This window comes from Diuraphis noxia, unplaced genomic scaffold, assembly GCF_037042655.1.
Source record: "Diuraphis noxia isolate RWA-SAM2 unplaced genomic scaffold, SU_Dnox_SAM2 contig0001, whole genome shotgun sequence".
NCBI lineage: Eukaryota > Metazoa > Arthropoda > Insecta > Hemiptera > Aphididae > Diuraphis > Diuraphis noxia.
The window spans coordinates 30098832-30111689 of record NW_028301711.1 but is presented as its reverse complement, the minus strand read 5'-3'; the positions used below and the strand labels follow the sequence as shown (position 1 = coordinate 30111689).

General features: G+C 25.2%; 1 protein-coding gene across 1 annotated transcript; it reads right to left on the bottom strand.

The window, feature by feature from the left end:
* Positions 1 to 619: 619 nt before the first annotated feature.
* Positions 620 to 8857, bottom strand: gbb (TGF-beta family member glass bottom boat). The gene is made up of 6 exons (XM_015508141.2): positions 8300 to 8857; positions 4984 to 5164; positions 4757 to 4911; positions 4298 to 4501; positions 3307 to 3383; positions 620 to 2700 (listed from the first exon to the last, which is right to left on the bottom strand). Exons 1-6 carry the CDS (start codon positions 8676 to 8678, stop codon positions 2440 to 2442), a joined length of 1257 nt encoding a protein of 418 aa, XP_015363627.1. The 5' UTR covers positions 8679 to 8857; the 3' UTR covers positions 620 to 2439.
* Positions 8858 to 12858: the final 4001 nt, after the last annotated feature.

The window sequence follows — 12858 nt, the reverse complement described above, 5'->3', positions numbered from 1 at the left end:
TGATCATTAAATCTTATGTGATTTATAAAATTACAAATTACCTCATAAAAATAGCTAATTTTTAAAAGATGATTTCAGTATCTACATTCATTCTCTCGTCCCTATTTGATCCATGTGCAACATAAAACATTTGCATTAAACTTTAAACATACCAATTTTGTGTTATTATTGTAAGTGAATTGGAATATTATCAAATTAAAATGTATAAACATTATTTGGGAACCTTATAGTCTTTAAATAAGCTTTTAATTATAAAGATTATTTCGAAGATTTTAAAATTATAATATATTACATAATTTTGTAACATGTAACTTACAGATTAAAATATTAATAAAATCCTATAAAGATTAAGGATATTCTCACCTTTAAATGTGATTATTAGTTAATTCATTCCAATATTAAGTTTACAATACAAAATTGGTTTAGCTAAATGAATATTTACTACATTGCAAATGGGTTAGAAAGAAATCAAATAAAGTGCGCTTCCGTCCAATTATAGAAGGGTCTTTAAAAAAATAATACACAAAGTTTGAAGCTCAAAGCTGAAAGCAAACCAATTTAACTCTTTTACTTACAAATAAGGTTAATTGAAAATAATTACATTCATTCAATGCAAAAGTTAATTGTATGATCACAATATATTTATTTCAAAAAAATTGTTGTTATAAAAGTCATGAGTCTCTCGGACGAATTGTACATTATTTTTTTTTTTTTATCTTAATACAATGTATAAATATTATTGGTTGAAAACTCTTATAATTATATCATAAATCATTATCATAATGTTTAAGTACTATAAAATATTTAATGTAAATTTTCTAAATAGGTGAACATATAATATAAGTTTAGGAACAGTGGACAGTGGACCTATATAATATTAACATCTAATATTTTGTAGCATGCATTATATAATGTAAATGATACTATAAACATAAAATATTTAATAATGTTTACAAAGTGTATAAAATAGTCTAGAACATTGAATTACATGGATTTTGTCAATTATTATACACTATATAAGTTAAAAGTATTGGTATATAAAAAAACTGATGTATAAAGTCTTGACCTCTATAAACATCTGATATTTCATCATTATGTATACATAATGATCTTTGGAGATAATTTTTAATCAAATATACTTTTGTAAAAGAATATAGCTAAGCCTACTTTTCATTGAGTTTCCTAAAATTTTTATATTATTAGTTTTAATAATAGCTGTAATAAATAATAATATACATGTTACCACAACACAATTTTTTTCGATAGTTACATGAAATAAATAAGGCACATATTATAAAGATAACACCAATTTGAGCAATGCTAATTTTGTAACAATTTTTTTTTTTTAACTTAACATTCTAAGTTAAAGAGACATATATACTTATTAAAATAAAAAATTTTAAATTGACACAACCATTTATCAAAATAAACAAACTTTAGAAATGTAAATAAAGTTTTCAATCATATTAAGCTGTTTAAATTAATAATAATCTTATTTAAAATATTCAATATATTTAATTTATAAATGAAAATAAGAAAAATGTAAACAACTTTTTGAATAGATTTTATTATAACTTAATTTCATATAAGTAAAATCTGCTAAATCAGGAGAATAAAAAAAAACTTTATAAAAATATTGATGAAGTAATATAAGCCTTGGAATGAGGATCAATCCACTTATAAAATGAATTGAGTTTGATTTAACTTGTACAGCAATAACAATAAGAAATATAAACCTAATTATATACTATATAATTATGTATAAAATATTAATTTATTTTGTAATTATTAGAAATCAACTAGTTTGTGTTCGTCCAAAACATTTATAATACGGATGAAAAACAAATTTTCTTAAGTTAACAGAAAAGTTATATATATATATTTAAGATATAGAATAGTTTAACGTTGTCATTACATCTTGCTAGTACTGAACACCAGTAAATAACCTCATGAAATTGCACTAGTGATGCTAACTAAATAATACTAAGAGTAAATTAAACTGTGTTTTCATAAAATAAGAGATTTCAAAATAATAATTATTGTTACTTAACAAATTTAAAAAAAGGTTATCTTTGTAATTTAAATTAGTAACAAAAAAAATTCTTTTATAATAATTCTAATTTTTTCAACACTATCTAATTCTGTAATTAGTGAATTAGATTTGAAGTATTTAGAGTATTATAAAAAATATTGTTAACTAAATTTGATCAATTTAAAGTATACATAATTTTTATATATGTATATCACTATGCCCTAAAGAATTTAATAAAGAAATCATTTACTTTTTTTTATCTGTGTCAATAGTAGGCTGTGTTAAATTACACAATAGTTAACGATAAACTTAAGACAATAGAGTAAAAAAAATTTCCTATAAATAATTTTCAATATCATATTTTTTATATAATATAGACCTTTAAGTTCAAACCAAATGGGTAATTTTTAATGGCACCCACAACTTTTAACTATCATGTTTTTATACTTCTTTAATATGACATTATTATCTTCCAAAAAAAATAGTACTGCTTGTTGAGCCATTTTTGTTGGTGCACAACATGGTTTAGGGATCAGTACAGGACTCATTAAATGTACCAATGTCTGAACAATTGCATGGTTTGTCGCATTCATATGAGCATTGAGAGGGAAATTACATTCACCAGTGCAATAAAATGCTCCATAACCATCTGGTGCTATTATCCAATCCTAAAAATTAATAAATATTTTAATAAAATTTATTTTTTATAGTTTTCTTATTTGCCAATAAAATAAATATGAATCTTAGTTTCCAAACATAATTAGTAACAATGATCTAATTTCTTAAAGCAAAATGCAATGTACTCGTATTTATAACATTATGAAATAGTACAATAGTACAATAGTACAGAGGTTCTCAAAGTGTGGCGCGACCCTCCAGGGGGGCACAAGACAAAAAACAAGCCCACCCATCACATTAAAATTGGCCCATTAATTAAAATATTTTATAAAAAATACATTTTATTTTAAAATAAATTTGTAATATTAATATTATTAATATTATTAATATCAATATTTGTTGTTTGTTTTTAACATTTTTTTACTCTAAACATGACTATTAAAATTATTTTTATGAGGGGGGGCTCCGGTCTGGGGTTAACTAAAAGGGGGGGCCTGGCCTGAAAAGTTTGAGAACCTCTGCAATAATACATTCTGATATTTGATATTTAGTCAAGTTTTGATGCTAAAAATTGTAAATTCATTTTTTTGTTATACATTAAAATAAACTTAACACATCTGAAATCTGATATTATCAAGAAAAATTATTAACTTTACCTGCCATTCAAGATCTTTGAAGCTAACGTATAATGTTTGTATTTGACAACTTCTAGATTGAAATCCTTCTGCTATGTCTGAAATAGATTAATATTTTTACCATTATTGTTTTTGATTGTATGTACAGAAATAATGTACACAATATTATAAGCTGTCTAGATGATTAAAATAATTATGGTTTAAAAAAATGATAGGATATTTCTGCTTGAAACTATGGTCAACATCAAACTAAAAATAACCATTTTAAACATAACTTGATTTTCTATAACAAAAAAAAAATTTTTGTCTAATAACTGTCCTATTTTATTTCATCCATGTTTTTTAGTTTTTTAAGTTTGGCATAATTTTTTAGAAATAAATTATAATTTGTAATCATATCTAGAATTTAGTTAAAAGGTTATAAAGGTACCATTTAATTTTACACCCATAATTTTTTTAAATAAATACATTAATTTGTATAAATTAAATCAACCTGGGATTGTAAGTTAAAATATTGGAAGATTGGAATACACTAATAATTGTAAAAGGATTAAATTACAGGTAATGGTGAAACAACTTGGACAAAATATAAGGTATTTCCCAGAGTTCTAAAAGATCGATGGTTGACTGCAATTGAAGACAAGTGTTTCAAACATTTTTGAAATATGTGATAGAATGGAAATCTGTTGATAATTAGTAATAGAAAATGTTGAAAAATCTTCATGAATATCAAAAAAGGCATCTACACCCCATGACAATATACTAGTAACAGTAAATCTATCATATTACCTAAAAACATTATAGTTGTATAAATCAAGTTAATTATTAGTGAATTTATTATTTAACCAATTATAATAAACAAATGATTTAAAGCATATATTATATTAGTTAATAAGTTAGTTAATTTGGTTTTTAGTCAATGACAAACTTGATAAAACTGTATAGTACCGAAACGAAAAATTTAGTTTTTAGATGGTAAGAAGTAATAAAAACTTATATGAATCTTGCTTACTTTGAAATGGGTTTGAGTTGTAACTACTTTCAATAGTTTTCCTTCTTCTTCTTCTATAATGTTTTTGAAGAGAAGGACCACCAACTATATTACCTCCATTTCTGGACTTCAAATAAACAGCCATAAATGGTTTTTTTGCTTCAGACAATTGATGTTTATCAGCCCATGTCACCATACCAATTTCTTCTGGTTTGATTTCATGATCTAATGAGCATATAAAACAAATGAAATTAAACTGGTTGGTTACAAACATTTTGTAATTTGTTAAATACCTATACAATTAAAAAAAAAATATATATATATTTTTTTAACTGTAGTTCAAACTAATTCAAATAACTTAGGACTTTTTGGTTGTAATATATAGGTAATCATAACTAACATTTCCTTATTACAATTATGTGAACATAAACATAATCTTGTAGACTAAAATAATAATTAAATACCAACAATTAATTTTACCTTCATTATCATGAGAATGTACAGAAACATATAATCCTCTATTGGGGTATAAATAATGGGTCCATGAAACTAAAGCACCAGTTGCATTAAATCGAAGCCATCCATCATAATCTGTTGTTGTGTTTTGGGTATCCACAAATTCTAATTCTTTTTCTCTGATAAATAAATAAATAGTATGTAATAAGAATAAATAAATAAATATAATGTCATAACAATTATTTACTTACCCATCTTTTGTAATTAAAACTTGATACAAAGTAACTGAATACTTCTTAACACTACTTAAACTACCAGATTGGTATAAATGAACTTCAGCAGAAGTAATCATATGAGTTTCTTCAGGTGGTATATCATTTAATTCAAATAAAATCCGTTTACCATGTTCGTGCCGAACATTACTAACTGGAGCTAAAATTAAAAACATAAATAATATTTAACTTTGATTAAATTACTCTATAAAATGATGCTTGATTTATAACAGTGGTTCTCAATCGGTGTGCAGCGAAAAATGTTTGACATTTATAATGATTATGAAAAATAGTACTTTATTCCATTAAATTTGAGTTGAGCGTGCCTCGAAAACTTGTGATGTAGTATAATAGTGTGTCATGTACCAAAAAAGCTTGAGAACCGCTGATATATAGCAATTAAATATAATATAATATTAGATCAACACAAAATAATCAGCCACTAGAATAAATTTATTTATTATTCATTTAAATAAACTATTTTGTTGGTTAGCCATTAATTTTAACTAGTATGTTATCTCTGAACATTTTATTATTTCAATTTATATTATTTAACACTTTCAACGCCGCTGACGCATATACGCGTCAACAGAGTTTATTCCATTGAGCCAGTGACGCGTTTACGTGTCAGAACCATGTACGTTTGTATTCGCCATAATTTAATTTTAATAAACTCTGAAATGTACATAGGCTGTAGACAATAAACTCTAAATTTAAATCTATAATTGGTTTGAGTTTCTTATTTATAAATATGGATAATCATTGTTTTAGAAGGCCTTCCCAAAACAATGTATATGATAGAGATGTTACGAACTGTTCGATTTTCGAACCAAACCGAACCGAACTCTGGGTGTTTGGTTCGGTTTGAAAACTGAACTGGAAATTCCAAATAATCAAACCGAACCAAATATCTAATAGTTCTGTTCGATGAACCAGAGAAATAAAAATAAAAGTCGATGGAGTAACGGCTAAAATTATAAATTATTATTAAATAATTAATAATTAATAGATTAATATTAGTTGTTTAATGTTTGCTTGTTTTAAATATTGATGTTTTTCGCTTTTTCTTATTCTTATCAGTTATCATCATATTAAAAATTAAAAATCTCATGCATAATAATTATTAACTATTAAAGTATTTAAGTAAATAGTTGTAAAATCTTTATTCAATAATTCTGAGGTATGGTGGCTAAATGATAAATAAATAAATAAATAAATATTAAATATTAAATAAAATAATATCCAATTTAACTTTTAATGTCCGGTTCGAGTTCGATAAAATATTTGAAGAGTTTGGTTTGGTTCGTGTTCGATTAAAAGTGTGTAGGTTCGGATCTGTTCTAGTTCGTTAATTTAAAGAAAAGTTTGGTTTGGGTTCGGTTCGACCTTAAATATTATGGTTCATAACATCTCTAGTATATGAATGTATACAGGGTGTATATTAGGTATATTATAACTTTTTCAACTGATATTATCATTTACAAATTATAACTATTGTAACATTTGTAACATACTGTATAATGCAATATGGCTACTTTGCCACTAATTAATTTGTGTAGGAAATTTTATATTCATATATTCTATGTTTAGATATATGATATATAACATGTGTATGTACTAATTATTTTATACATAAAAGGTAACAATAAAGCTGTTAAAAAGTAATATTAAAATTGTATTCAATTTTATAATTTAATAGAGTTATGCTTCTAATGCCATTGACGTGTAAACGCGTCACGGGATAAACAATGCGGCGTCGCGGTATAATTGCCGAAATCACAGGTGGTGTTGAAAGTGTTAATGATAAGATCAAAATTCATAAGACAAAATAAAAATTAAAACATAACAGTAGTGTATTCTCAGACTCTAAGTGGTATACTTTGGGAGCCTGGGGCTCCACAATTATGTTCAAGTTCTTTAAGGATGGCTCATCCATATATGTTGTAAACATTTTACAAACCCATTATTTGACAAATTTCATATTTTGAATAATTGATTTAACCCTTTTATGATTAATATTGAGCGAATTGACTTATTATAAAATTTAAAAGTAAGAATATTATCTAGTGACCGCATAGGGTAATTTTATATTTTAATTTTAAGACAATTAATGAGTATTCTAAATGCTCTAACAATTTGTGAAATTAAAACATTCATAACTTGCTTTTAATAAAAATATAAAAAAAATCCTGAAGTTCATTAAACAATTTTCTTACTTCTAAATTTGATAATAGGTAAATTTGCTCCATTATTTATCATAACAGAGTTAAATTGATTATTCAGAACTTACAATTTGCCACGTTCAGCATTTGTAAGACGAAGATAATACAAGCAAGTGTAGTGTCTTCTTAAGAGGACGCTATACATCTATTTGCTGTCTCCGTTTTACCAAGTACATAAATTCACACTCAGCAGATCACATTTAGCTCTGTAGTTTAAAAATTAGAGTGAATCCATCTATAATGAAACTTGATATAAAGAACATTATCTGTGTTTGTAAATGAGTTTTTAACAATAGTTATCATAAAAAAAACCACATACAAACACAGATAATGTTTTTACCATCAAGTTTCATAATAGGTCAATTTACTCTAACTTATAAACTATGTGAGCTAAACGTGATCTACTAAGTTTAAATTTGCTAAATTACGACCTTGTAAGACAAAGACATAAAATATGTATGTAGCGTCCTCTCAAGTCACTACTTTAAATCAAAGGCTCAAAAAGTTAATTTTTAAATTTTAAATTTAATTATTTTAAATACATTTAAACATAGGTAGCTATACAAATATTTATAATTAGCTTCTAGCATCACTGTTTAATAATTTTATTCAGAGGTGTCATTTACGTTATACTGGATATTCATTTTTTGTAACTTAAAATTTTGTATCGTATTTTTGGCCCACTAGGAACAGCCAAATTTAAGACTTAAGGCAGTGCTGAAATAGTAAAGAATTAAAAAACAAATAAATAAATTAAGCTGTGAGGATGACTTTTTTAATATTTAATATTATTATAACTTCATCTACTCCTCGTAAAGAGTAACTTAAATTTAAGTTTTGTCGTCTAACCTCTTCTTAATTGTATCAATTAGCAATTAATTATGTAAAATATTTTGAAAAAAAATTGAAAAAGCTACCATATTCACACTACGCCACTGTGTATTCTGTTTACTTATATAGGTACCTATAATTGATGAGTGCCTTAAATTAAGCAAACTTAGCCACCGCTAAAGATAATAGAAAATTTTAAACATATTCATGATTATCTTAACATTTAAATTATTAGTACTTACAATGATTTGATAGGTATAGTGTGACTATGACATCACTGTCTTGAACGGTACGATCATCGTATTGACCTACATCCGAAACACTTCTTTCTTTTCTGTCATGCAAACCATCTTGTTGTATGGATCTATAGACATCAAACAAAAACTGTGGTGCCGAACCATCCAGGTTCTTTGGAGATTTTCGTGGTATTTTCGGCACACCAAACATGGTCAGTATCTCTTGTTCAACTTCGTTACGCTCCTCAACTGACATGAAATCTTGCTTGACTGTCTGGACACCATTGTCCATGTACACACCAGTCGGCGATCCGGCAGCAACAAAACCGTACGCTGTTATGTGGAATAGTATGGTCAACGTCAACAGACATTGTTTTTCGTGCATTTTTATTGTTGTTGTTAAAATGTTAATTATTTAACCAATTATTATCATATCATGAAACTTGATGATGGGCACGAAAATTCGAAGACAATCTGAACTCTGAAGACTGAAATTCTGAACTCAATCCGATTAGCCCACGGCCGATTGTGGTCTGTACTCAGTGGAATGTCTGCGAAAGATAGCTCCGGCGTAGTTGGCTCTTATACCACTGATAAGACATTGGTTAATACCAGTTATATTAAGTTGCATTTACTAAATTTATTAGGGGCAATTTAGTAAAACGATTTTAAAACAAATAATAATAATATGACATCACTTATGAGAAGAGTTTAAAGAAGTAATTTAGTGAGTGTCACGGAGAGTTATTAATTAAACAAATTACTAATTTTAAAATAATAAACACATTCACATTATGACAACTTTACTGTAGTGGCACCGGTGTCTGGTGAGTGGTGTCAGTGGTGAGCGGTGACAATAAAATATTAAATGAAGCCATACAATATTTACAGCTACAGCGGCAGCACCACCAAGACAATAGAATTCTACCGCCATCTCTGCAGTGTGGCCAAAAGGCGACCTTTTATAGGATTTGATCTCCTCTGTTATCCAACAAAATAAAAATTTGGTAACATGTAAATTGTAGCGGCTATACTATTATCAGTGTTAGGTAAAATACTAAATTACTTTTAAAAAGTAATTAAGTTACTTTACTCGTTACTCAGAGAGAAATGTAATAAAGTTACTTTATTCGTTACTCTAATAAAATTGTAATGAAATTACTTTACTTTCAAATTGAAAAGTAACTCATTACTTTTTCGTTACAAAAAAAAAATAATATTTTTAAATATATTTTTACAATATTATCATTGTGCTTGTGCCTGGCAATAATGTTACTAGAAATACATTACCTATAGTAAATAGATATAACTTGAAAAAGAAATCAATATACTATAATCAATATAATACAATATTATTAATTTAAATTTATTTATGATTTAAATTAACTTAACACAATAGTGTATCTTCAAATTTTTTGTCAATCATACGCGACCTTTTTTTAGCACAAATGTCCCCTGAAACACTAAATAATCGCTCTACAGAAGTATTGGATGCTAAAGCTGTGTTGTATTTAATAAAAATATTCTTTACTAATGTAAATAAATAAATTTTATTTATTAAACTTTAATAAATTAATATACATAGTATATTACTATACTAGATTGATATACATAATAATGTTCGCATTATAGACATATTTTTTTTTCAAATCGCAAAAGGTAGGTACTTAATAATTCGAAACTGTAACGCGTTATTCAATAGAAATTACTTATAAAAAGTAATTTCCATTACATTTTCGTTACTTGGAAATAATTCTAATGAAATTACGTAACGCGTTACAAACAAAGTAACGCCGTTACAGTAACGCGTTACTTTCGTTACGTTACTACCCAACACTGAGTATTATACACTGTATACAGTATACTTGAATACCTACTAGTGTCGCTATACTATCCTAATCCTAGTAAAGTGAGCAGATAAAATTTAACTTCTATGAATATATTTGAGACTTGAGTTCGTAATGAAGTTTGCTTGAAGCCCACTTTTCTACATTTTGGAAATCGAAAATCGAAAATCGAAATAATAATAATAATAATAGTTGAAATTGAACCCTTCAATATTAGATGATAATATTTTTAAAAATAAGAAAAAATATCAATATATTTAGTTTTCAAGTAAATTTCACGAGAATTTCAAATATGCATTCAGAAATTGTATTGGATTGATTTGGGTAGATAATATTTCAGCTGTCTAAGGATTGTTACTACTACTTTGATATTAAAAAATATTAATTGTCTCGCACATTATTGACATGTGCATGCACGTGCGGGAGCGCTCTGTTATTTTTTTATACACGGTCATAACGTAGGTCATGTTACTTGCTGATCTCGTGCATTTCGTAATTTCGTTGCCTAACGCCCGTTAAAAATGGCAAATCTATAATATGATTCTAATTATAATATTCAAATTCATTATTTAATATTCAATGAAATAATGTTCAAAACTTAAAAAACGTTCAACCAATATTTCTGTTATGATCAGCTGTACCCAATGATAATAAGTAATAACTTTTATTTTATGTTTTATTAATATTATTTTTGTTCTATCATTATTTAAGAACAATGTATATTATTAGGTATCTATTTCTATTTACTGTAGGTATTCACTATTAGTACAGTATCTTATGTAAAATTTTAATCAACTATTTGAAATATATCATATCAAAAATGATTATACATAAATTCTCTTTCTATTGTTTTTTACTAAAAACTATCCTTTGTACTATTTTACATTTTATCATTAGTTACCTAAAATCTATTACGTTTTGTAAGTTTTGTATTTCAAATAAGTTCCAATAGGTAGGTTATAGGATCACTTTTTATAACTTATATTAGATATAACATAAATTATGTTTTATAATAATTTTAATAAACAAATATTCAACTGTTTTAGACAGTATTGAGACAAAATACCTGTACTAAAATAATTAATACGTAGGACAGAATATCTAAATAAAATGCAATTTCAAAAACCTATTTTAAAAATAAACAATGGATCTAATTAAAAACAATAAATTATATTTAATTTTTATAATCACTCAATTTTAAAAAAAACTTTTAAATTTTTTTTTACTTGGATATTTTTCATAGATTTGTTTTAGACAATAAATGAATAAAATCATAAATTTAAAATTTAAAATACTTAATGTAAATATTTGGAGAATAGAAATATATTATATTAGGTATGCATTTTATCATGCAATAGCTGCAATTTGAAGGAGTGATAAATACATCATTCATTTATCCACTTTTCTATTTTATTTTGTTCTGTATTTTCTGCGTCATTACAAAGTGGTGCCAAACATAAGTACACTTCATTCATCTAAATAAACTGAGAATTTATCAAATACATTTTACAAAAAATATGTTAAGTTCATATTATATTTAAGACATTTAACATTAATTTTAAGAATTACAAAAAAAATTATCAATACAAAAAATTGATTTATTATAAATAATAAAAAGCGGGTAAGTCGTGTATATCGCTCTGCTGTACAGTAGGTTACAAGTGGGTTACTGTAATGGATGGAATTAAATTTGAATCCAATGATATTACATCATTGTATACGAAAAACGATTCTGAGCGAAGACGGTTTATCTGTCTAGGATATATTATAGATTATTAAAAATTTTTAAATCTTAGTTTTAAAAAGAAAAATTTTTATGAATTTCTAGTTTGAAATAATTTGCGAATTTTCGTGATTTTTACATATGTTGTCAAAATTCAAACTTTGAATGCTTGTAAAAAAAAATTGTGACTATATATTTCTTTTATTTTTCAATAGCTATTGTACAAATTTATAATGAGCCTTATATTAAATTTTCAAATCTTAGATATAAAAGGAAAATTTTTTATGAATTTCTAGCACAAAATAATTTACGAATTTTCGTGATTTTTACATAATATGTTGTAAAAATTCAAACTTTGAATGCTTATAAAAAAAATTTGTGACTATGTATTTCTTTTATTTTTTAACTTCTATTGTAAAAATATGTTAGGAGCATTGTATTAAATTTTCAAATCTTAGAATTAAAAAAAAAAAAACTTTTATGAATTTCTATCTAAGATAATTTGAATATTGCCGTAATTTTTACGTATTTAGTCAAAATTTGAACTTTAAATGCTTATAAAAAAAAATTGTGACTATATATTTCTTTTATTTTTCAATTGCTATTGTAAAAATATATAATGAGCCTTGTATTAAATTTTCCAATCTTAGATATAAAAGGAAAATTTTTTATGAATTTCTAGCATAAAATAATTTACGAATTTTCGTGATTTTTACATAATATGTTGTAAAAATTTAAACTTTGAATGCTTATAAAAAAAAATTGTGACCATGTATTTCTTTTATTTTTCAACTTCTATTGTAAAAATATGTTAGGAGCCTTGTATTAAATTTTCAAATCTTAGAATTAAAAAGAAAAACTTTTATGAATTTCTATCTAAGATAATTTGAACATTGCCGTAATTTTTACGTATTTAGTCAAAATTTGAACTTTAAATGCTTATAAAAAAAAATCGTGCCTACGAATTTTTAATATTTTTTAACTTCTATTGTTAC